This window comes from Penicillium verhagenii, assembly GCF_028828195.1.
Source record: "Penicillium verhagenii strain IBT 33310 chromosome Unknown utg000005l_segment0_segment0, whole genome shotgun sequence".
NCBI classification, from domain to species: domain Eukaryota; kingdom Fungi; phylum Ascomycota; class Eurotiomycetes; order Eurotiales; family Aspergillaceae; genus Penicillium; species Penicillium verhagenii.
Window position 1 is genome coordinate 3974630 of NW_026643169.1, and position 24491 is coordinate 3999120.

Sequence of the window (24491 nt, forward strand, 5' to 3'; positions counted from 1 at the left end):
ATTAACCAAGATCTCCAACCTTGGGAAAGACTGGCACCATTGCAAGGTCTAAACCTTGAATATTCTGCGAATCTTCCTCATCAGCAAAAAAAACCGCTCTTAGCATGTTCCCGCTATACCATATTCTAACAGTACGAACAAACAAATAGCTTCAAAGGCCACTGAGTGTCTCACAGTCGCGAGAGGCTGGGGCTCTCGAAGTCGCTAATCTCTTTTGGAACGCGGGTACCTAACGAATCGACAACATCATAGTGACAGGTTCCTAGTTGGCGGTGTTGCGCTGTACAGGTCACTGCTTCGGTGTTCTCCATCGTGTCGCTTTCGTTGACACGGTCATATCCGAGAATTCGCATCGACTATTGGGCAGCTGCCAAGGCTTTTGCGGTAGCCCAGAAGTATGCACATCCATAAACATGGAGTTGGCATTGATCTCTTGGGCAAGGGACATAAAGTCAGAATACCGGTTCTGTGATGTTGGTGGTTGTTTTGTGCCAATCAAGCTGAAGATCATGCTCGTGAGATTTGCCAGTTCCATCCATTGATTGGTGAAATTGTCAAAATTGAGTTTTTACGTGACAGAGTCGAGGATGAGTGGATTGCTGCCCAGGTGAATGATGTATTTTTAAGATATTTGGCGGCAGAAGTTGCCCTGTCGAACGGTTAAGACATCTCTGAAATGAATGCAGTCAATATTAACCGAGCACCCAGATAAGAGAGAAGAGAAAAGTTTGGAACAGGTTTATACACATCACACGGAATTTCAGATCACTTAATCACCCAGTGGGTGTATACAGTCTGGACCGGCAAGTCCGTCAGCCAACAAGGAACCAGCCAGCCACTATTGTCCACATCTTTACTTGCTTACTCAACATATCTCACCCTGAGCTAGTGATGTACAGCAGCCACTTTTCACAACCAGCTCCGCACATCGCTTGAGGAAGCTAATTATACACAGCCATATCGAATGAAAACACAGCCACTCCACTTTCTCCCAAAAAATCAGGGCTCAACTTTGCGACAGATGCGAACATGTTCGTCATAGCGACAAGTGGATCTAGACCTTGACCGGCAATTCCGTGCATTTCATGCAAGAATGGAAACGTTTGCCGAGATTGGCCAATAAGCGCGTTAAGATATTGGCGGCTCTTTTACACGGTGAGTGTCGGTGACACCGTACCCGAGCAGCCGATCGCTACTATTGGCTGTTTGTCAACAAAGAACACCCGTTGGCGTCAATAGTCATATTTTGATAGATCCACAATTTTTGTTTATGTTTTTTTCTCAGCTGTGGACCATCTTAATTGTGGATATAGATGTTGATTCTCGACCTTCATTGTGGTCGGGGGGTTTGTCCTATGTTGTTACAGAAGAGTTTAAAGCATCGCAAATGTCCAACAATTCTGTTTGAACCACAACACTTTGCTTGGGCTTTTATCATTATTCAAGTACAAAATCAATTGTGCAACCAAAATGTTCGGCTTTGGAAATCCCGACATCAACTCATACGAGAACCAGAACCCAGATCCAAAGCTCCCCATATACCCCACAAAATCGATCCAAGATGCACCATACTCAGCCGAAGAAAACTCATTACGATCAGCCATATACATCCCAAGCGACTTCAAATTTGGCCAAGATGGCAAAACACCCGTGATCCTTGTCCCGGGAACAGGCACATACGGAGGCGAGGCATACGAGTCCAACTTCGCCAAGCTCCTCAAAGCCAGCACCTTCGGTGACCCAGTATGGCTCAACATCCCCGGCCGAATGTGCGACGAGGCACCCAAAAACGCACAATATGTAGCCTACGCTATCAACTACATTTCAAGTCGGACACAAAGACAAGTCGCCGTCGTGGGCTGGTCCCAGGGCACCCTGTCAATACAATGGAGCCTCAAATACTGGCCCAGCACCCGCGACCAAGTGAGCAACTTCATCTGTCTCTCTGCCGACTTCGCCGGTACCGTCAATGCCTGGGCCCTTTGTCCCTTCAATGGTACGCAGCCCGGAACACCGGCCGTGTGGCACCAAACCCGCAATTCGAACTTCATCGCGACCCTGCGCTCCAACGGTGGAGATTCCGCGTACGTCCCGACAACTTCGATCTACTCCGCTACCGACGAGGTAGTCCAGCCTCAATCTGGAAGGGGTGCTTCTGCTTTCATGAAAGATGAGCGAGATGTCGGTGTGACGAACTGCGAATTGCAGGTGGAGGCCCGTTTCAAGCCTGCGGGCTTGGTGTATACACATGAGGCTGTGTTGTATAATCCTCTTGCTTGGGCACTGGCAGAGGATGCGATCAGGAATGGTGGGCCGGGAAGATTTGACAGAATTGATATGGCCGAAGTATGCCGGCATACTATGGCTCCCGGAGTGAACTTTATCGATGCGGCTAAGACGCAGGCTTTGCCTCTGATGGCTTTGAAGCATATTCTGTTCTTTACACCTAAGCCATGGAATGAGCCGGCTCTTCCTCTTTATGCTGCTCAGGGTTCGAAGACTTACGTGACAAAGAGCGCTGTTCAAACTTTGACGGTTCCGAAGGTACCTGTTGAAGTTTCTACCGTTGAGATAAGGGCAAATCACCGTAAATGTATAGACTTGGGAGAAATGATACTGGGGCAGGCGTTAAGGGGGGCGGGCGACAATATTTTTGTTATATACTAGACTAATAGAATGTGAAAATGATACCCAAAATGATAACTTCTAGAGCCAGAAATGACCACCATTCCACCAGTATAACTTCATGCAATAGTAAGATATTCAATGCTCAATCAATCTCTTCTTCTTTTATCAAGTTACCGGTTCTAGCCTTCAAAGCAAGATGACATAATACCAAATTTGGACCAGAGTATACTCCGCGGCGATGCGGGGAAAATCACGTGGCTATCATCGGTTACCGTCGGCGTGAAATGAAGTCAGGTCAACAGATAAAGACCATTTTCCTTTAACTTCTTCAATAAAATCCCTATGCTTGTCCTGATCTCTCCTCTCATTAGGTGACCCGGCATCATGAATATCTTACGCAGTGGGGGTAGTATTCCCCAGATTCTGCGATCCTGCCAACCCCAGAGTGTTCTCCGCATTCGAAGCCCCATCGCGTCCGTGCCGAGCCGGGGATTTCATGCAGCATCAGCGCTATTGGGGATCAAGTCACAAATATTGAAGGATGTCGGCGAAGGTAGGTAGAGGTTTTGCTCCAATGTTGTATGAACCAATTGATCGCTAATTCGAGATCTAGGTATCACTGAGGTCCAGATCATCCAGTGGTATGTGGAGGAAGGGGCGCACATTGAGGAATGGAAGCCTTTATGTCAGTATCAGTCAGACAAGGCTGTCGATGATGTGAGTATTCTTTTATCCTGTCTCATAATATTACTCAATGCAAAAAAAAAAAAACTTAAAAACTGACCCGTCTAGATCACATCGCGGTATGCAGGTGTAATTAAGAAACTCCATTTCGAGGCTGATGATACCGTTCCTACCGGGCGAGTAAGTCGATGCAATTATTTCACGTTTTGTGTGCTGTTTTTAACCTTTTTATTGCAGGCATTGATTGACATCGAGGTCGAGGATGGAAAATACCACGATGAGAATCCACCACACGACTCACAACAACCAGCTGCCCCAGCTCCCGAATCACAGGTAGTTGCAGCAATTCAAGCTGCTGAGGGCTCTACAGTACCTAACTCAACCTCTCCGTCTTTCGAAGCCATACCCGAGATATCCCAATCAAAGCATGCATCCCTTGCAACCCCTGCTGTGCGGGGGCTACTCAAGACTCACAAACTCGACATTCTAGACATCACTGGCACAGGAAAAGAGGGAAGAGTTATGAAAGAAGACGTCTTAAGATTTGTTGAGGCCCAAGATTCGTCTACATCATCTTCTTCAAACCCACCACAATTCTCTTCAACACCGGACACCAAGCAGGCCGAGTCCGAGGTCAGATTGACCCCAATGCAGTCAGCCATGTTCAAGACAATGACAAAATCCCTCAACACCCCCCACCTACTATTTGCCGACGAGCTTACAGTTGGCGACATCTCTTCCATCAGAAAGAAGCTCGCCAGCGATTCTCGGGACCCCAAGAAAATCACACTTCTCCCTTTCATCGTGAAGGCCGTCTCACTTGCTCTGAACGAATTTCCTATTCTCAACGCCCGAGTAGACGCCAGCATCCCCGAGAAACCCAAGTTGATCATGCGCGCCAAGCACAATATCGGTATTGCCATGGATACACCCACAGGTCTCATCGTACCTAACATCAAGGATGTGGCAAGTCGGTCAATCTTCGACATTGCGACAGAGATAGCCCGGCTCAGTGAGCTCGGCAAGGCCGGTAAATTGACTTCTGCTGATCTGGGCGGTGGTAGCATCACCGTTTCGAACATTGGAAACATTGGTGGGACGTACGTTGCGCCTGTCATTGTGCCGACGGAGGTTGCTATTCTTGGCATTGGAAGAACAAGGACACTGCCTGTGTTCGATGATGCAGGACAGGTCACAAAGGGCGAGCTCGTGAATTTCAGCTGGAGCGCTGATCATCGTGTTATTGACGGGGCAACCATGGCACGTATGGGTAATCGTGTCAGGGAGCTGATTGAATCGCCTCAGCTGATGCTGCTCAACCTGAGATGACAAGTGCTAAGAAAACGAATGGATAATGAATAGGTTTATAAACTTAAAGAAATGCATCTTTCTAAAAGAAACTACAACCTACCAGACTGGCCCAGCCCTAATGGAATCCATATGCTTTAGTGGCCCGTGCGAGAACGGCCCGCTACCTTTTACTTATAGCGCAAACATCCTTCAATCAAACAACCTTAAAGAACTTTAACGGACATGCTCAACTTTAAAATCGCGCATAGCCTCTATAAATTTCAACGCCATGTTAAAATTAAATACTAGTAGGATTCTAGAAGTATACCTTCTTTTGGAACCACTTCCCAGATTGAAAATTTGCTCAACTTTAAATCGCGCACAGCCTATGTAAACTCCAAGTCATAGTAAATTTAGCCTTCCAGATATACCTTCTAGAATAAGCTTATATAGCATTGAAAAAGCGAACGTCCAGATGTCTTCGAAGAGGTTTTGAAGCAAACAACCTTACTAGTATGTAAAGAATGTGCTCAACTTTAAAATCGCGCATAGCCTCTGTAAATCTAAACGCCGTGCTCAATTAAATACTAGTAGTATTCTAGAAGTTTGTTACCACGGTCGGCTAAACCCGGCTAATTTAAGGTATTTGGTTTCTGCGACCTTGAAGTTTGAAGTTTGAAGTTTGAACCTGAGAAGCTCTAGATGATCCATCGGGAACTGGAGGTAATGATATTGATCTATATCAATTTCTTCGTGTGTGGAACACTGCTATATACTACATTGACCAATGACCAATAACCTATTCGCTGTCACCCAGGATAGAAGCCAGCGATTTGCTGTCGGCCGTGTACTCTCCCTGGTCATCAGTAGGAATCTTCTGCGAAGCAAAAGCCAAGAAGACAGACTCCCAGTGTCCATCAGGGAACTTGAACAGCAGCGCACCATCCTCGTAGATACCATTGGAGTAGCTTGGCAAAGAACCCTGGTTCATGTGGATATCGTGAATACCAGATCCGTAAGACGAGCCCCAAATGTACGCGGTAGCCTTCTGGCTGATGGCGTCCTGAATGATGGGGTCCAGCTCGCTCAGCATACCAGCATCAGAGCCGTTGTCCAGGGGGAGAATTGTTCCGGCTTGAATGTCCACCAGGTCCTTTGTACGAACGAAATCCAGGCCCTGGAAGGAGCTGGAGACTAGGTCGCGACGGACGTGGCGGTGGTGGTTGTGGTGACGGTTGCGGTGGTCGTAGTGGTTGTTGTTGTTGTTTTCAGTCTTGTCGTTGCTTGAGCTGCTTGAGCTGCTTGACGCGGCGAGGTGGAAGCCGAGGGCTAGGCTAGAGAGCTGCTCGGTGATGGGGTGTGTGAAGTTGCGGTTCACCCAGAAAACAAGGCGGGTGTCGGTGTCGGTGGACTTGACGTTGATGGCGGCTTCGAGGCTCTTGCTGGAAGAGGAATCGTCGGTGAAGTGGAGGTAGATGTGGGGGGACTTGGAGTCCTGCTCTGTGGTCTGAGCTTCATAGCTGGTAGGGGTACAAGCCCAGACACCGTAATGGGAGATAGTCATCGTGAGAGGAATTGAAGTGGATGAACTGATAGGAATTGAAACTTGAGTTGGGGGAAATAAATGATTTGCTTCTTAGGAAGGAAGGAGCAAGGTGCGGGGGTCTACTATTTAACTGTCGAGATTGTCAATCCGGGCCGATGTCGCCTGGGTATCATGCTAGATGATGCAAAGGTGATCTGGCCACTTATGCAGAGCTTCTTATCAATTCAAAAAGCAGATTGCTTGGACCAAACACGTGCTAGGATGTGACCAAGGCGAGACCGCTTATCGAGGCATGATGTAGCTTCTCATGCAGCTAAAGCTTAGTGTCGCCATGACGAGGTCCAATCGATCTGCGCTGCGAGACAACGCTAAGCTTTTTTAGTAGAATTTGTGATATTGTGGCGTTGCTGAGCAGGTTTTCAGCTGATCTTCTTCTCTGCTCAAGTGGCGTCTTGGGGACCTCGGAATGTATGTGGTAACTCTTGAAGCCATTGGTGGTATTGCACGATCTCTTGGGTGCGGGAGAGACTAAGTCACTAGAGTGCCCACTATGTAGCAAGCCCCACAAGAGGGGTATTCCCAAGTCCCGACAGGAGAAGAGTACCGAAGGCTGAAGACAAGTGGCAGTGATTTGTGAAGAATTAAAAATAGAATCGAATAATGAAAATGATTCACAAAACATCATATAGAAAATCTTCATACACGCGCTCTTGTAAAACCTTCAATCCATGAATGTTGGATCACTCCTCTCTTTCCCACCTTGTCTGCCACGTCTTGGTTTAGTTAGCTCCACAGAATATTGATTGCAGACCATCTAGACTTGGGCTCTTCAGGTGGGTCGGGGTCATTCTCCGCGATCTCGACAAATCTGAGAACCGGGCATTCATCCAAAGAAACTATCTTCGTTCTGTACCAAATCTTGTATCCGAAATAAAAAGTCGCGAAAATTCCAATATCCAGGTATGACGAAATGAACGTTTCGGTTGACCAGCTAGAAAGAGTTTCAGTAGCCACTAGAAATTTCCAAGATTGTTGTGACTGACCGGCCATGAATAAATGTTGTATAACCGCCCGTCAGCAAGATTATAGTTAAAGACACCAAAGTAACCCATGCGGCATACGGTTGCAGTGGTGCTTTCCAAGGTAATCTGTCTCGAGAAACGCCCTGTTTCTTCATAGCATAGTAAAATCGTAGGTAGGTGGTGCAAATAACCAACCAGCTCATAATCTGTGCACACGCGACCAAGTCTTGTAACCAGGTGAATACAGTGGCAGCAGTAGCACTGAGAGACATGTATCCGAGGGCCATCCAGACGCCGATGGCCAGAACACCCACATAGGGCACGCCCCAACGATTAGTGCGGGCAAGGAATTTGGGGGCCTGGCCCTCACGAGCGAGACCATAGAGAATACGAGACCCGCTCAGAAGAGCTTTAGTATGTCAGCTTAGCATATTTGCCTCGGGCGGCTCAAAGAGGATGCTGACTTGAATTTCCAGAGCTCCATGCGCTAGTCAGAACAATTGCATTGATTATATGAGGCACGACACTTACGCCGGCTCGGGTGGCAGCAATCAGAAATGGGGATTGAGCGGCCGTGCCCGAGCTTCTGAGAAGCATTGGGTCATTGGATGGAACTAGAAGGGTGATCATGAATACAGAAACCACTATTTTATTGCTCATTTGTTAGAAAGTATCCATGTATGAAATTTATGGTGTGTTTTCAGCTTACCATAAAAGAGCATAACGCGTACAAAGACTCGCTTGGCAGCTTTGGGAATGTTTCTTCGAGGCGCGTAGGTTTCTGCTGCTGCCATTGATATGGTCTCCACTGAAGAATATGCGTATGCAGCATTTGCAAAGACCGTCCAGAATCCCATAAAGCGGCCAAGAGATCCTGGAACACCCAGGTACTGCACAAATGGACCTGGGTCTTGCCAGTATTTGAAGCCAATGCTCTTGTGATCCGGACCTCCACCCGCTGTTATCACAAGACCCTGAAAGATATGAGCTTGTCATTCTTCGACAACATAATCAAGTGTTGAATCTTACCATGATATTCATACCAACAATCAAGCAAACCTTCAAAATCGCCAATGTAAACTCGATTTCTCCATATATTCGCACCAGGAAAAGGTTGCTTGCGAAAAGGACGGCGCTGAATACAGTCACCCAGATAGCATTGTTCACCGTAACCCAGAACTGGATTATCACAGCAGCCGCTGAGATCTCGGCTGGGATTGATATCAAGTACTGATATGTTACGTTCCATCCCTGCGCGAAGGAAAACGCTGGATCCACAAAATAAGAAGCAGGGCGGATAACACCTCCACTGAGGGGAATGAGAGCACTGAGCTCTCCAATTGAAAGGGTCACGCCAGATATCAGAAATCCCATGAATAAATACCCCATGCTAAGTGGCTGTCAGCTTTTTAATCAATCCTGGGGTGAATTGACCTACAAGATACCAGCTGGTCCAGCATTAGCTAGGGCTCGACCTGATCCAAGAAACAACCCTGTTCCAATTGTGCCTGCCAGTGCAATCATTTGGATATGTCGTTGCTGTAAGCCTTTTCTATATAGACACCATGAGAATAAGTTCTTGATGATTGTGTTTTTCAAAGTCTGATTTGCTTCAAGCATAAACAAACCTTAGCTCTTTCACCTCGGCAAGCTCGGGGGCTCCTGCCCCGTCAAGATCTTTCGAGTCTGTTGCCTTTTCTGAATCGTAGTTTTATTTGTGGAAGACACCATTTTCTGAGCCTCGGGGGCCTGCAATGCCATCCAACACGTCTGGATCAGATTCCAACATAATGAACGAGGTGCAGATTGTTTGGGAATGAATGATGTGCCCCTCAATGAGATCTCATCCATGGATACAACCTCATCCATATACCTACTAGGTATGTGCCATAGTTGTTAACCTTGCAATAGGATTGCCTTGATAAGGTAGCTTTCCCATGGCGGGGAAATCGCTTTAACGTTATCCTTCATACCGGGTTCTACGTGGGGGATCTGATATATGGGAGACCGGATCCGGCCAAGAGTTGTTATCTTCACATCCAGCTGCCCAATCAGAAAATTTAGAGTAAGTTAGTATATACTAAGGGTTGGGAAATTATGCTTTTTAGGTATTCGGGGCCCTACTAAGCCCTAGTAAACCCCCGCAGAACCCCAAGCTCCGATATGCGGGGAAGAGGCTCGATCACGAATTTGGAGACCCGAAAACCTTGGAAAGAATTTCCTTACTTGAGAATATCCACATGTGTTTACGATAAGAAGGTGTTTGTTTACCTCCACCTTTACTACTTACTATGGATGCTGTGGTTTTTTTGGTCATATGAGTTCCCTAGTTGAAAACTTGGTAGTTGAAAATTAGGAACTGGAAATAGGCTCTGAGCGCATGATGAGTACCATGCAGTCAATACATGCATGTGTAGTAAGTACCTATCTCGAGTGCTGAGCAGGTTCTCATCTTGAATACTCAAGTTTTGAGTATATGCCCATTCCAAGTCTTAAGCACGTAGTGTGTACTAGTAGTACATACACTTCAAGTGTAACATCCAGGGCTACTAGGACCTAGAAATGGGTACTTACTATACCTGAAATTTTAACTGCTCGGCGCACTGTGCTTGCATAAAGTACCTCAGAGCCCCGGAATATTCAAATCTGAGCTACATTTCTAGATCAGAATCATCTGCATTCGATTCATGTACTTCATGGCACTAGTCCTGATGAGGAAACTACGGAGAAGTTAAATATAGACATTAAATCACATCAATCACATAATCACGATCTTTCTGCTGTATAATTTCTAAATTCTTGCGATGAGATCTCTCGCTCGGATTGGAATTGACTGTGAGGCTGGAAGTTGAGTGGCTGTCACCTGAAGCGTGATTCTGTCACCTGTAAACATTGAATGGAATCAACGATTGCCAAGAGAGCCCCACGATAGGCGCCCGCAGATCCTCCTGAGTCCTGATGGGTAAATTCTGTTCAGCTCCCTGGGCTTTCTGATACATCTTTTTCAACCGCCTTATACTCCCGACCAATTGCTTGAATTGCTTTCCCCCCTTTCAAAGCTTTCTCACAATCAAACCACCCACCATGGTCGCCGAGTTTCTCACCATCCGTAATAACACATCCACTCCAATCGTGCTAAAGCGTATTGAGCGCTTCGCAGCACCAGAGTCAAGCACCGATATCACACTTCTAGCCAGAAATTTTACACGTGTTCTCACAAATCAAACCCGCACCAATGCCCCAGTTCTCGCAATCACCGAACAAACAAGACCGTTCGAGGAACTGCAAGGTCTCGACATCCGCGTGGACCCATTCACAACCAAAAAGACCGAGCGCCGCGTCTTCAAGAACTCCGAAAAGGAGCGCATGCGTCTGACCTTCGATGTCGAGGGCGAGCGACACCAGATTCAAACCCCAGTCCCGACCCTCGAGTCGGCGACCATGAACGCGCTGACCCAGCACCCCAAATACCGCTTCACAGGTGTTTACATCACCCCGGAGTCTCACTTGACCATCTTCTCTTCCGCGAATCTAAATGCCTGGATGCACGAATTGCGTGACGACACCTTGCTTTCCGCGCTCTCAATTCCAGGAACTCACAACTCCCCAACATGCTACATGGCCCCACCTTCCGTGCGCTGCCAGGCCGTCAGCCCGCGCGAGCAATTGAAGAACGGCGTCCGCTTCTTCGATATCCGTGTTCAGCCGCAATATCCAGATGATCCGGCGAAGGATGAGCTGATCCTAGTGCACAGCGTTTTCCCCGTCTCGTTTACCGGAAATAAATACTTCCGTGACTTGATGAAGGAGGTCAACGAGTTTCTGGAACAGAACCCGTCCGAAACATTGGTCATCTCGCTTAAGCGAGAGGGTACTGGGAATGCGAAGGATGAGCAGCTCGCTCACATCTTGCACCAGCATTACGCAGGTGAAGGCAGTCGCTGGTGGGTTCGGCCTAAGATCCCGACTTTGGGCGAGGCGCGCGGCAAGGTGGTGCTTATCCGCCGTTTCAATTTGAGTGAGGACCTAAAGAAGGAACATGGAGGGAATGGATGGGGAATCGATGCTGCTGCTTGGGAAGATAATACCCCCAGCGCGACTTGCCCGAGTGGACAGCTCTGCATTCAGGACTTCTATGAGGTTCAGGAATCGACTAATATTGAGAAGAAGATTAAATTTGTCAAGGAGCAGATTGATCGCGCTTCACATGTTCATTATCCTTCTGGTGTGCTACCGAGTGCACAAGAGACCCGGAAGTATCCTTTCTTTATCAACTTCTTGAGTGCCAGTAACTTATGGAAGACTAATACTTGGCCGGAGAAGATCGCTGCCAAGGTGAACCCGGCTATTGTTGACTATCTTTGCCGTCGTCACAAGGATGATGATGGCGACTGCTCGACAGGTATCTTGGTGACAGATTGGGTTGGTCACGATGGGGACTGGGACCTTGTGCGTTGTATTGTGGGCATGAACGCTAAGCTGCGTCTGAACCAGACTAAATAGACTTATCTACCTTTTTAGACGGAGGGGAGGTTGGACTTGCCTTTTCCATTATGCTTTAATGAGATCGCATGGTGTTACCTCAGTGTATATTATCACCAATTTTTTTCCCTTTTGTTCTTCCTCAAGGCTGAGTTCCCAGCTACTATCGCGTCTGTCCTAGATCATGGCCTATCATTTTACGTGTATTCACCAAGCACATTATATCAATCGTGTTCAAATGTTGAGTCAACCTCACATAAACATGCACGTGAGCTTCCAACTTCAAAGAAACGGCTGATACTCACATCTGCATGGCCGAGTAGTAACTATGCATACTGTGGTTGGCTTTTATACTGGGCGCGTTTGAACGGTCGATTCGAATGTTGATTGCTAAGACAGTATACACCCATCCGGGACAAAAGATGCTTGAGGATCAGGATCCCAACTATATGACATATTATACAAGATTGAAAGTGGCCTTGACCAGACTAAGACAACTCGCTCTTCTCGCCCTCAGGCTTCTGCTCCTCCTCCAAAGCACTTCTCCGGCTCTCCATAGTGAAGTAAAGGCTCTTGCCAGCACCCTCCAGGGTGTTGGTAAGACTGGAGCCCGTGCTCTGCAAGGACATGATGAGCTGAGAGCGCAGGCCATCCATGCCACCCTCGATACCTCCAACCCACTTGGTCTGGTTCAAGTCAAGGACCTGGCCGTCAATGCGCGCAGCCAGGAGGTTCAGCTTCTGCAGACCGATCTGCACAATAGGCTCGTGGTAGTCTGGGTTGGCCTTGCGGGTAGGTCCGCGGAAACCGGATTCCTTGGGGGTCAAGATCGACAAAGCAGCCTTCATGTGCTCGGGAGAAACGGCGGGGATGGAAAGAATAGCGATGGGGCCGACGAGGACGTCGGCAAGCTCGTGGCGACCCTTCAGGTGCTTCACCGCTTGGTAGGCGGCACGCGACAAGTCGTGAGTAAGGGCGGGATCATCGCGAGAACCGGAAAGGATGGGCAATTCGGCGGAGGTCTGGGTAATGGGGTCGACGGCGCTCGGGGGCTTTCCGGAAGCCAATGCGGCCTCGGTAGGTCGGAAGTGCTCTACAATGCGCAGGGCAGCTTCGAAGATGCTAGTCTGGACGGTCTGGATCTTGATATAGGGAGCTAGGGCTGGGGAGGTCCGGCCCTCGGCGGCAATCTTCTCATCCACCTTTTCCAGCGCCTTGACAAGTTCTCGTCGGATAGAAGCCCATTCCATGGACTTGAGGTTGTTGTGTTGGAACAGCACCATCAGGGGAGATGTACGGAGAATTGAGGTATATTGTCGGAGAAGCTGTGACCGACGGTATTCGGGATTACGGTGCGACGGTGGTTGGGTAGGAGGAGATCGCGAAACTGGTACTGGGGAGCGTGTCATTTGCTCAATTGATGCTGCAGGTGTGGTAGCTGCCGTGCTGGCTTTCCTGAGCATCTGGAGTTCATATGGACACTGCAGGGCGTTTCGCCGCAGGGAAGAAAGTTGTAACCGGGGTGGCATTTTGTATGTGTGGTGCTGGATAGAACAAATCCAAGCAATTGCAAGATGAAAGGAGTGGATCAAAGAATCAAGAAAGCCCCCGGCATGAACATTGAAATTGGTATTTTCAGGTGATATTTTTTGGCACCCGAAGTGGTAAAGCGCGTTAAAGGCGGTGTATTGTTCTGCCGTTGACCAAAGTACTGCGGTGAGAGGGGCATTTCTTGAGTCATGATGCTTGCTTTTTTTGTTTACAAGCTATACCGACCTCCCAATTGAAGTGCTCAATCCTTAAATTGAAGCCCTAATTCAATTGCAGGGCCTCTCTCTCATCATGTCTACTACCCCCACCCAGTCTAAGGAGACTGTTTCTATCTCTCCCCTCCTTAAGCGCCTGGCATACCCCGCCGATCCTGGTTTCCAAGTTAGCGCAGATGACATTGCTTCTGCATTTGCGCTTATTTTTGAAGATCAACTATCAGTCATTCAAACTGCAGCTCTCTTGACGCTGCTTCATTCAACCGGCAAGGATAAGGAAGCTGATGTCATCGCGAAATGCTCACATCGCATGCGAGAGGCCGCTTGCGCTATTGACAAGCCTTCCTTGAAGGCAGCTGTCAAGCTTCGGGGAAAAGCTGAAGGAAACTACAAGGGTGGCTTGGTATGATATTTGATTCTTCAAAGACATTATTGTATGTTGTAGCTAACATGTTTTTTTCCCTAACTCAGTGCGATATTGTTGGAACTGGCGGTGATTCTCACTCAACCTTCAACGTGTCCACCGCTTCCTCGATCATTGCCTCACCACTACTGATGACCGCAAAGCACGGAAATCGCGCACAGACATCTTTCTCCGGATCCGCAGATGTCCTCAAAGCAATCGCCCCCATTGCGCCCAATATCGATGCTGTAACAGCAGACAACATTGCCAGAGTCTATTCGGAAACCAACTATGCCTTCCTGTTCGCCCCCAACTTCCACCCTGGTATGATGTATGCCAATCCCGTACGTCGCGGACTTGGTCTTCGAACCATCTTCAACCTTATGGGACCTCTCGCAAACCCCATCGAGTGGGCCATTGAAGCCCGAGTTGTTGGTGTGGCTTACCAGGCCCTGGGCCCAGTGTTTGTAGAGGCTCTCAAGCAAGCTGGTGCCAAGAAGGCCTTGGTGGTTTGTGGTGCAGAGGACATGGATGAGATCAGCTGCGCAGGCTACACAAACTGCTGGAGAATCACTGAACACCCCAACCCCAACTACAAGCCATATCCCGAGGAGGAGGATGGGGAGTCTAGTGACGAGGATGACGAAAAATACAACCCTCGCACCATTGTCCAAATAGATTCCTTCCAGCTCCACCCAACGGACTTCGGAGTCAAGGTTCACCCTCTTACTGAGGTTTATGGGCGTAAAATGCCCAAGGACAACGCCAAGAAGCTGATGAGCATTCTCCGCAATGAGCTGCCTCGGGACGATCCTATCTTGGAGTTTGTCCTCATGAACGTTGCTGCTTTGCTTGTCACCTCTGGGATGTGTGAGGCAGAGACCAGCAACATGGGCTTCGGCGATGACGGCAAGGTCATCACTGAGCGTGGACCAGGTGGTGGACGCTGGAAGGAGGGATTGCGCCGCGCACGCTGGGCTATTGAGAGCGGTCAAGCTCTCCAGTCCTTGGAAAAGTTCATTGAAATCAGCAACCAGCTGTAATGACTTACAGTCATCTCCCAGTCGGATGTTTCTTGGATGTTTCGGATTTTTGTAATCTCGGACTGATCTTTCTTTCACAAATAATGTCTTTTTATTAAATTTGTTTTTAAAGATATTATTTACCAAATATCTTTCATGGAATGAATAATGTGGAATGACATCAATGCCCAAGTCAAACGCAACTTGAACTTACAGAAGCTTTCCATCCATCCCAAGATATAGTAGCTTTTTAATCACCGGCTGAAAGCGGCCACCTACAAAAATGAAGAGATCGCCAATCTTGGTATCGAATGTAAAATTTATTTGTTTGAATTTCCCATAGCGCCATTTGATGCATAATTCGTCAAAGCGAGAATAAAAAAGCGCAAAGATATCACAAGCTCGTCCAACGTTCACAGGACCGCAAATCCGGGCCAAGCCCCTTGGATTTCATCAAATATTATGGTCGATTTCACCGAGCTTCGAACTGCACCATACTAGCCAGAAGAAAAGAAAACGTCAGCTAATGCGCCAGCAAAAAGAGGGTCTCCGGAGACGAAAGATAAGCTCACCGCTTGGTACGCTCCTTGTAGAGCACACGGTGACCGCAGTCCTTGCAACGGATCTGGTCTCCACGCTTGATGGGGACACGGGCAGAGCACTCGCCGCACAGGTAAACGACGGAGGGAGAGTCGATAGCCATGGAGTTGCTGTATCCGCCATCGTTGCTGAAGGCGTTCTGGGTGCCTCCGGTGGAGGGGACTTGGTAGGCTTCGCGAGACATTTTGGATGCTTGGTGAGTTTGCGAAGGTGATGCGCTGGAAATTTCGGCTGAGTGACAGATGCGATGGTCGTGAAAGGTAACGGTAGAAAGATACGCTGAATGTCGGGATTTTCTTTCGGATCGCGGATCTTGGATGATTAGTCATCGTATATATGGACCCACTTTGGGACTAGTTCTAAGTTAACTAGTAGCATTGAATCTAGTAGTATACAACATTTCAAGACATTCAAGTAATTTACTCAGTAAAAGTGAATGACAGCCTTGAGGTACCGAGATCTCAAGAGATATCGTCAAATTAATAATAATTGTGTACTGGTATTATGTGTACTAATAATCAGACAAGCTGGCAGTCTGGACTGACTGATTCACCTGCTGGCTTGTAGATGCAGTTTGAGCCCGATGAACCATAAGCGCCTCATGTTCAGACTGTACAGTTTCGATCAAGTCGCCACGAGAAATAGCAATATTTCTTTTGGTTGAAGTCTTCCAGGCCTTTTTCCCAGATAGAAAGCAGTCATCAATCTGCTCAAGCGTTAATCTGGAAGTTTCCGGCACGAACAGAAACACTAAAATCAAAACCGCTAACGTAACCCCAAAGTAGAAGTATCCAACATCAGATCCCATGTTACCATAGTTGACATTCAACATATAAGGTGTCCAAAATGTGGCTCCGAAACTGAAAATCTCATATAGGAATGTCGTATTCGCTTGCCCGTACGTGCGCATCCGGACACTGTGCATCTCAGCCGAAGCAAGCCATACACTGGGACCAATGAATCCGCCAAAAACGAATGCCCAGATGCAAAGGAAGACAACCACAACATTTTGGGATGTGGGAGCAAATTGGCCGAGAGCCGTGCTAACGGCGGACAATATGAGCATGCAGGCTGCCATAGCTGCGTACCCGTATAACATGGCGAATCGTCGTCCGCCGTAATCTAGGACCACAGGGCCGATGAAGGCACCGGCGAAAATGCACAGCCCAACAATCACATTGATCAGGTATGGATTATCAATCCCCAGTCCACTGAGGAACAGTGCTGCAAATGGCCCCACGAATTGTACGCCGCTGATGGCGAGTCCAACGAGAATGAGAGCGGAAACGGCGGTCCGTCGGAGATTGACACCACGGTAGATCTCCAACCAGGATGTAGTAGCGTCGAGTGTCCTTTCAAGATCGAGGTGCTTTTGGACTTCGTTGAGTTGAGTTGCGATGGCGGCTGAGTCCGGATCCAAGTGCTGATATGTAGCGAAAGACCTCCGCGCCTGCTCATCTTTTCCTTTCAACAATAACCACCGCGGTGATTCAGGAAACAGCATCACGCCGAGACCAAGGATGATACCCAGAGGGATCTGGCAGATTATAGGCATTTTCCACTGCCAGTCGTTTGTCGGCGATAGAGTTGCTGATCCAGCGCATACAGCCGCCGCAGTCACATTGCCCATCGCGAGTCCAATATTATAAATGCCGAGCAAAAGGCCCCGCTTGCTTGCGACAACGCACTCGGAGCCATAAACAATACTGGAAGCCAGAAGCTGACCGATTCCGATGCCGTTGATGCATTTGCAGACCATGTAGTTCAGAAAACTGCCCGATGTACCCAGCATCCCGGCGGCACCAATGATACAGAAAAGGCAAGCAATTTGGATAGTCGCTCTGCGGCCGAGCATCGAGCCGAAGATTCCTGCAAAGGCACATCCAACTGCCATAAATAATATACTCACACTAATGAGAGATTGTTGTAGCGTGGTGAGACTGCATTGCTCGATACTGGCTCCGGTCACTGGGTCGGGAACTTGCTGGCAGTGGCCGAATGCTTTTTTATATGCGGGCATGACTAGAACGATGCCGGCGTAACCGTTGTCGAACTCGGCAATCCAGGCGGCGCCCGAGACACAGATGGTCAGAAGGAGCATTTTGGTGGTGATTTTTTGAGAAGGCTCATTCTGAGTAGATTCTGCTTGTACACCCATCGTGGGGTGTAGTCTAGGGCTTGGTTTTTGAGACATTATAGACAAGAAGAATTGGAACTTCTTTTCCAACACCCAAGCCCCCAGACTGATATAGTCTATTTTGACTTCATTTGTTTAGGGGAAAAAATTTGTCAAGTGGGTGGAGGGCAATGATTCATGGACATCGAGCAAAGACGGATTCGTCTGGATCGGCGTGGGGTTGCATTGCACATGTGGAGAGAGCACTCATCTGCGGATTACCATGCAATAATGTATTAATTTACCAACAATCACACCGGAAATCTAGATTCTTTCCAATCATTCAGCCCACTTCCAAGCAACCAGAGTCTGATACCATCTGAACAAATACCCTTTAATCCCATACACGAATCAGTCTTCACGGAGGACTGCGACCTACATTACTGGTACCAAGGCACAGGACCTTTGCTGATATTCATCCCTGGCGGCGGTGGGATAGGTCGACAGTTCAACCCCTTGTTCGAGTACCTAGACCAATCATTTACAGTATGCACGTATGATCGCCGACAGACAAATACCAGTCAGGTGGCCTTGCCCAAAACACTCAGCCCGGCCCAGCAGGCTCGCGATATAATCGGCATCTGCAAAGCCTGGGGTCATGAATGGACCTCGATCTTTGGGAATAGCGGGGGCGGGGTGATTGCACTTCAGTTTGCTGTTAGTTATCCAGAGTTTCTCGACCGGGTGATTGTGCATGAAGCACCAACTACGGCTCTGCTTGATGATGCGACGTATCGCCTGGATCGGGCGTTTATGCTGTTAGATATTCATCATTCGTCGGGCGAGGATGCCGCTCTGCAGGTCTTTCGAATGGAGATGGAGGGGTTTGAAAGTAGTCCGCCCCTTGCGGAGCCTTCGTGTGAGGATTGGAGGAATTTTTGGGAGAATGAACATTTGAATACTTGGCGCTTACCATATATTGTCCAGACCTGAGAAAAATGGTGGATAATCGAGTCAAGATCGGGGTTGCAGCTGGAGTGCAAAGCGGAGATGCGTTCTATGCTCGAACAACCATCGCTCAGGCGGAAATGTTAGCATGCCCACGCTTCATGTTCCCGAGCCATCATTCAGGATATCAAGTTGAGCCGAACCTTTTTGCGGTGGAGTTGAGGAAGGCTTTACAGGTGCTAGAGAGGCATAGATGGCCGAGACCTCCCAATGTCGACCATTAGGCAGAACATTGAGACTTTTCACGAAGCTTCGAGATAGATACATGCATGTGATGTCAGATGGATGCCATGATAATAGCATTGGATGTATCTAACCTTGAAGTGCCCACCTGCAGTACATAATACGTGCTTAATACTTCGATGTTGGAATGGGCATATACATACTACTCAGTACTTGAGATAGGTATTGACCGCATTGTAGTACTCACTGTCCAGTGCCTACCTTCATCTCCTACCTCTCAACTACCTAGGGACCAACTAGGGAATGTAATAAAAAAAACCAACAGGGACTCATGTAGTAAAGGGGGAGGCATAGTAACTGCCGGCCTTTCCAGCATAAAGTAGTATATCATAAGGAGGGGATATTTTTGATTTTGCAAACTATGAGATACTATGTGATGATGGAAATCATGACTTAATATGCAGGATGCAATGTTTAAGCCCCACATCTGTTCTTTGGGGAGATGCAAAAGGGATAAATACCATCACGTAGAACGTTAGATACTGATAACTAGAACCAAAAGACGGCGCTTGGGGTCATGATTCGGAAAAATGGAAAAAAAATCGCGCTGATATGCTGAATGAAGATTTGTAGTGAGATCAGAACAGTCTAGGATTGCGCAACCTGAGGTATGCAAAAAAAAACCACGGTGATGCAAGCCCTGCCTGCTTTCACGCGTTGAGTTTCATCACCACACAAAGCTCAATGACAATCCTTGACAAAAGAAAACAAGATGGCCAAGCATCTATGTTGACTGGAAAGCATTGAAAGCCTTGTAAGTGTACCCAATGAAGGGCAAACTCATCTCGGCTTCTTGAGACTCTGGCATAGCGCGGGCTTGAGCACGGTGGATAGCGCTAGTATCCTCCTGCGGAATCTCGTCGATCGGGAAGTAAGACACATCAATGTTTGAGCTGAGACGTGGCTCGAAAGGAGCACGGATGTTCCGCAGTTGGTCCCAAACCACACCTCGGAAGAAGGGGTGGTTCTTGATTTGGGTAGCACCACCATGTTGACCACCCTCGCTACCAACACGATGTTCGGGATCGCAGAGGAAGCTTCGGATCAAGGACTCAGACTCACGCGAGAGAACCAGCTCATCAGGGAAGTAAAGACATTCACGCCAGTTCACAATCTTGCGGTATGTGTCCGTAGTATCTTCGGCACAGAATGGAGGCCATCCAACAAGACATTCGAACATAATAGCACCAACAGACCACCAATCACACAGGTATGTATAACCTTGACCATTGAAAATCTCGGGGGCAATATAGTCGGGGGTTCCGACGGTCGAGTAAGCCATGGCACGACGAGACTTTCGCCAAGTGTTGATCTGTCCACGGTTGGAAACCGTAAGATTGATGGCATCGTTGAAGTAACCAGAGTTACGGTTGCGGTCCTTTGATGTCGAGTTCTTAAGAAGATTTTGGTAGTAAGCGTTGTCGTGGGTCTTCTTGCCTCCAGTCGAGAGACCAAAGTCAGTGAGCTTGACGTGGCCGCCGCGGTCAAGGAGAATGTTGTCAGGTTTGATGTCACTGCAAGGAATTGTGAGCATTCAGTTCATATTAGGGGCATGCAACATTGATCATGCAGATGATCATAACAGGGCTGAATAACTTACCGATGAAGGAAGCCAAGCTTGTGGACTGCCTCAATGGCCATCACAACCTCAGCCATGTAAAATCGAGTGATATCCTCAGAGAAGATCTCGTACTTGATCAGCATAGTCATCAAATCACCACCAGGCAAAAACTCCATCAGCAAGTACAAATAAGCCGCATCCTGGAATGAAGCATGCAGCTTCACTAGCCAAGGGTTGTCCTTCGAGTCCGCTAGAATATCACGCTCGGCGCGTACGTGCGCAAGCTGATCCTTCTTGAACATCTCCGTCTTAATCAAAGACTTGAGGGCATAGATCTTTCCGTCGGTCTTACGCTGCACCAGTTTCACCTCACCAAAAGCACCCTTTCCAATGATCTTGATCGATTGGAAGTTTTGAGGGGTCTCCTTGGTTCGCAGGAATCGGAGGAAGTCTGACTCTCTCTTTGAAATCACTTCGGCGTCCTCACTCTTCTTCTCAGCAACAATGTTAGGATCTCGGAGGGTCTTGTCAAGGTCCACGGATCTACCAAATGGGGCCAGTCAGTAATCCGAACTAAATGATATCATGTGGAGATAGGTATTGTCGATCCAGACACTCAAAACTTACCGCATGTTACGGTCCCGGGCACGTTCGATGTTCTCGTGGAAGAAGACCGTCACCAATTCCTTTGCAGCCTTACCCCGCTTGTGCACATTCTCGGAATAACGGTCAGAGAATCGCTGCAATTCCTCATTCTCCGCCGGCGGACGAGGGCTGCGAGGCACGGGAGGAACTAAGTGTGCGGCCTGGGCCTGGCCCTGGGCCGGGGAGCCCCCCGCGGTACGGGGCCGCTGACTAGGCGAGTTTGTCCGACCGAAGAAACCTCCACGGTTGGCATTGAGATCCTGGTTGGAGAATTGCTGGATCAGACCATTGGTGCCGTCGTTTTGATAGCCCATGCGGTTCTGGTAGGCGGCCTGCGGCGACTGCAGGTTTTGTTGTTGCTGTGCGTATTGCTGCTGTTGGGCGTACTGGGCCTGGGCCTGAGCCTGGTTCTGGTTCTGATTCTGGTTCTGGGGTGGGTATGGGCTGGCCATGAAGTAGCCAGGAGCGTAGGCAGGGTTGGAAGGGTCGACATGGTCCTGGGCCCCCTGAGTCTGATAAATCGGCTGGGGAAAAGCGGACGGAGTGGTGGGATACGCGCGGTTGTTAGCCGCGTTATAGTTGCGATCATTGTACCCGTAATTCATGTTGTTGCGGTTATTGGGGTTGTTATTGGGATCCATCTTGAAAGTGGCCCTTACTCCCAGGGAACTGAAGACAAAAAGATGGTGGGGTGTGAAGTTGAAGGTGATGGGTAAAGGAGAAGGCGGGGAGGTTTTGAAGGAGCGGTGGCTCTCAGGAGGCAAAAGAATAATAATCCACCCCCGAACATTAACTGGCGATTGTTATAGTCTTTCCCCCTGGATCTCAATGACTGGTCACACAACCTGTATGTGTTGTTGCCTACTGTTTTGACCTTGTAATGTACTATGTCACTATGTCCTTTTCCATACCCCTACACATCCAACAAGAAACCGAACCATGGAGATCTAAATGCCCATTGCTTGGATGTTACTAAATATGGGATCCGATATCGCCTATCGGGGTCTCTTTGAGATGAACTATTTAATACAATTCATACAATTCATACAAAATGTTCATGCTTTTGTATGCCACATTGACCATGAGCATCCAGGGGGAGGGGTAATTGACCCCCTGATTGATTCAGATGTTACAAGACATTCCAGTCAGGCTCAAATGTTCACAGGGATAAACCTATTAGGTGCAGCAAACAACTCTCCGCGGAACCCACTTGAAACATTTTTAAGGGACAGCACGAATTGATGACTATCAACCTCGCCCAACACAGAAAATCAGGCCTTTTCCTAGATAACTCGAAGGAGTTCGATTGTAGGAGTAATTCAACATGACCGTTAATAAAATACAAAAGAAAGAACACTTTTATTCCCAAAGTCAAAACTATAAGATAAGCACGTGATTTGGATCACGGGATCGGGTAACTTTTTTCCAGATCCAGAATATGGCAAGAGCGCGAACAGCAACAGCAACAGCAATCGTTCGTGATTCCCCATAAAATAACAATGGCGGATTCGTCTAATTCAGCAGCGCCTGCCGGGGCTGCTAAGCCCCAGGCTGCTCCCAAGCCTCCGAATCCTGTTTTCAAAATGATGGGTAAATCCTCATTCTTCCCCGGAAATTTCGCGATTCGGGCCAGACAGGAATACTAATGCCAATATGAAAACCATCAGGTCTACCCAACATTCGCCTTAAACTTCCTTCCCGAAACTGGATGATCTTTCTCACAATCACCGGTTCTTTTGCTAGCGCTATCATCTACGACCGTCGAGAGAAGCGCCGCTCGCAGCAAAAATGGAGTGAGCTGGTTGCCCATATCGCGAAGGAGCCACTAGGCGAGACGGAGATGCGCCGTAGGTTGACCGTTTATCTTGCCGCACCACCGGGAGATGGCTTGAAGGTTGCCAGAGATCATTTCAAGGAGTACGTGAAGCCGATCTTGACCGCCGCGGCTTTGGATTACACCGTGGTGGAGGGCCGACGAGAAGGCCAGGTGCGCGCCAGCACGGCGGAGAATATCCGAAAGCTGAGGCGCAGAGCCGGTGAACCAAGCACAGATGTCCGCGAGCCTACTACTGAAGATATTGTGGTTGCAGGGCGGGAGGCCAAGGGTATTCGAGATGAGTCCGGCCCTAAGGGTGACTTGGTGATTGGACGACACACATGGAAGGAGTATATCCGAGGTTTACATGAGGGATGGTTGGGACCCATGGATGCTCCTGTCCCCCCACCTGCCGAGATTCCTGCTGTCGAGGTGTCTGAAAACCCCATTCAGGATATCGCGGCTGGGGATGCCCCCATCGAGAACACCTCTCAGGTGGAGACCCTCGAAACACTCGAAAAGAAGCTCGATGAGGATAAGAAGGAGGAGAAGGATGAGAAGAAGGAAGAAGAAAAGCCATCCAAGCCTACCGGACCTCCCGATGCCTACATCACATCCGCCAATTATCCGTCCGCTCAACTCCCGCCTTCTATTCCCCAGTCTTTCGACAGCTCCACCCCCATTGAATTCCCCCACATCCTCGGATTCCTGAACACCCCCATCCGCATGTACCGCTACCTTAACCAGCGCCACCTCGCCGAAGACATCGGCCGTGAGGTTGCTGCTGTTGTGCTCGCCAACAGCTCGAGACCCTTCCGCGACGAATCCTTCAGTGCTGACTCCGAGCTAAGCGGCGTCGCTGTCGACTCTTTTGCCTCCCCCGAAGGCTCCGCTACCGACGTTGTACGGGGCCACTACGAGCAACAGACTGTTCTAGAGAAGGAAGAGAAGGAATGGCACAAGTCTGTGCACAAGCGTGATGAGAAGGACCTGGAACGCGAATGGTTGGATGATATTGTCCTGGACCCTCGCATCGCCTCTCGTATGAGCATTGCGCAAGTTTCCCCTGAAGATGAAGCCCGCTCTCAGCGTCTGGCTACGCGTGAGGAATACATCCTTGGTGAAGAGCGCCCGCTTCCTGTCTCATTCTGGAAGAGCATGTGGATCAAATACGGATATGGTGAAGATGAGGAGACCATCCGCCGCAAGCCAATCTATGGCAACTACGATGGTGAATTTGATGCTTAACTGATGCATAGCTATTAATGACCCTCTGTGGTCCTTGTTTCATTATTAGAAAGGTGGTGTCTCCTCGTTTATCTCATTTGATTGTCTAAAACATGAGGAATGTTTTGTTTTCTCAGCTCTATCTTTGCATATCTTTTATCCTTGGCTTTCAAGGTTGTATATTAGGCGCCTCTCAATCTCTTTTCTTTTTTCAGTGCTTCATATTTTCATTGGGGTGTATATGGCACAATATGCAATAGATCATTTGAGACATTTGAGTTTTTATCATAATGTATGTACCAAGAAAGTACCAATCAATTGATGTCTGACCTCGGGAATTGCGGGCAATATTCCATAATGTAGTAGGTAGCACCTCATACTATATATACCCACATGCAGCTGCTGCTCACACATGTGTGCAAATTCATTCAA

General features: G+C 48.3%; 12 protein-coding genes across 12 annotated transcripts; 5 read left to right on the forward strand and 7 right to left on the reverse strand.

The window, feature by feature from the left end:
- Positions 1-289: 289 nt before the first annotated feature.
- Positions 290-511, reverse strand: N7466_004984 (uncharacterized protein; the record flags this gene model as incomplete). The annotated part of the gene is made up of 1 exon (XM_057164381.1): positions 290-511. One exon carries the CDS (start codon positions 509-511, stop codon positions 290-292), a length of 222 nt encoding a protein of 73 aa, XP_057023062.1.
- Positions 512-1470: 959 nt separating this feature from the next.
- Positions 1471-2742, forward strand: N7466_004985 (putative lipase; the record flags this gene model as incomplete). Its single annotated transcript, XM_057164382.1, has 2 exons — positions 1471-2587; positions 2711-2742. 2 exons carry the CDS (start codon positions 1471-1473, stop codon positions 2740-2742), a joined length of 1149 nt encoding a protein of 382 aa, XP_057023063.1.
- A 270-nt stretch (positions 2743-3012) lies between these two features.
- On the forward strand, positions 3013-4641 carry N7466_004986 (uncharacterized protein; the record flags this gene model as incomplete). Its single annotated transcript, XM_057164383.1, has 4 exons — positions 3013-3181; positions 3242-3345; positions 3421-3492; positions 3550-4641. The coding sequence occupies 4 exons, from the start codon at positions 3013-3015 to the stop codon at positions 4639-4641; spliced, it is 1437 nt and encodes a 478-aa protein (XP_057023064.1).
- A 760-nt stretch (positions 4642-5401) lies between these two features.
- N7466_004987 (YukJ family protein) lies at positions 5402-6166 on the reverse strand (the record flags this gene model as incomplete). The annotated part of the gene is made up of 1 exon (XM_057164384.1): positions 5402-6166. The coding sequence occupies one exon, from the start codon at positions 6164-6166 to the stop codon at positions 5402-5404; it is 765 nt and encodes a 254-aa protein (XP_057023065.1).
- A 765-nt stretch (positions 6167-6931) lies between these two features.
- N7466_004988 (amino acid permease) lies at positions 6932-8790 on the reverse strand (the record flags this gene model as incomplete). Its single annotated transcript, XM_057164385.1, has 6 exons — positions 6932-7139; positions 7192-7579; positions 7635-7814; positions 7880-8144; positions 8200-8560; positions 8609-8790. The coding sequence occupies 6 exons, from the start codon at positions 8788-8790 to the stop codon at positions 6932-6934; spliced, it is 1584 nt and encodes a 527-aa protein (XP_057023066.1).
- Positions 8791-10254: 1464 nt separating this feature from the next.
- On the forward strand, positions 10255-11673 carry N7466_004989 (phosphatidylinositol-specific phospholipase C; the record flags this gene model as incomplete). The annotated part of the gene is made up of 1 exon (XM_057164386.1): positions 10255-11673. The coding sequence occupies one exon, from the start codon at positions 10255-10257 to the stop codon at positions 11671-11673; it is 1419 nt and encodes a 472-aa protein (XP_057023067.1).
- A 467-nt stretch (positions 11674-12140) lies between these two features.
- Positions 12141-13181, reverse strand: N7466_004990 (mitochondrial 54S ribosomal protein uL10m; the record flags this gene model as incomplete). Its single annotated transcript, XM_057164387.1, has 1 exon — positions 12141-13181. One exon carries the CDS (start codon positions 13179-13181, stop codon positions 12141-12143), a length of 1041 nt encoding a protein of 346 aa, XP_057023068.1.
- Positions 13182-13494: 313 nt separating this feature from the next.
- On the forward strand, positions 13495-14864 carry N7466_004991 (anthranilate phosphoribosyltransferase; the record flags this gene model as incomplete). The annotated part of the gene is made up of 2 exons (XM_057164388.1): positions 13495-13821; positions 13890-14864. 2 exons carry the CDS (start codon positions 13495-13497, stop codon positions 14862-14864), a joined length of 1302 nt encoding a protein of 433 aa, XP_057023069.1.
- A 451-nt stretch (positions 14865-15315) lies between these two features.
- Positions 15316-15627, reverse strand: N7466_004992 (Rpo12/RPC10 RNA polymerase subunit family protein; the record flags this gene model as incomplete). The annotated part of the gene is made up of 2 exons (XM_057164389.1): positions 15316-15340; positions 15416-15627. 2 exons carry the CDS (start codon positions 15625-15627, stop codon positions 15316-15318), a joined length of 237 nt encoding a protein of 78 aa, XP_057023070.1.
- A 327-nt stretch (positions 15628-15954) lies between these two features.
- N7466_004993 (uncharacterized protein) lies at positions 15955-17601 on the reverse strand (the record flags this gene model as incomplete). The annotated part of the gene is made up of 1 exon (XM_057164390.1): positions 15955-17601. One exon carries the CDS (start codon positions 17599-17601, stop codon positions 15955-15957), a length of 1647 nt encoding a protein of 548 aa, XP_057023071.1.
- A 1933-nt stretch (positions 17602-19534) lies between these two features.
- On the reverse strand, positions 19535-21657 carry N7466_004994 (serine/threonine protein kinase CBK1; the record flags this gene model as incomplete). The annotated part of the gene is made up of 3 exons (XM_057164391.1): positions 19535-20324; positions 20411-20914; positions 20999-21657. The coding sequence occupies 3 exons, from the start codon at positions 21655-21657 to the stop codon at positions 19535-19537; spliced, it is 1953 nt and encodes a 650-aa protein (XP_057023072.1).
- Positions 21658-22515: 858 nt separating this feature from the next.
- On the forward strand, positions 22516-24080 carry N7466_004995 (Tim22-complex subunit TIM54; the record flags this gene model as incomplete). The annotated part of the gene is made up of 2 exons (XM_057164392.1): positions 22516-22606; positions 22684-24080. The coding sequence occupies 2 exons, from the start codon at positions 22516-22518 to the stop codon at positions 24078-24080; spliced, it is 1488 nt and encodes a 495-aa protein (XP_057023073.1).
- Positions 24081-24491: the final 411 nt, after the last annotated feature.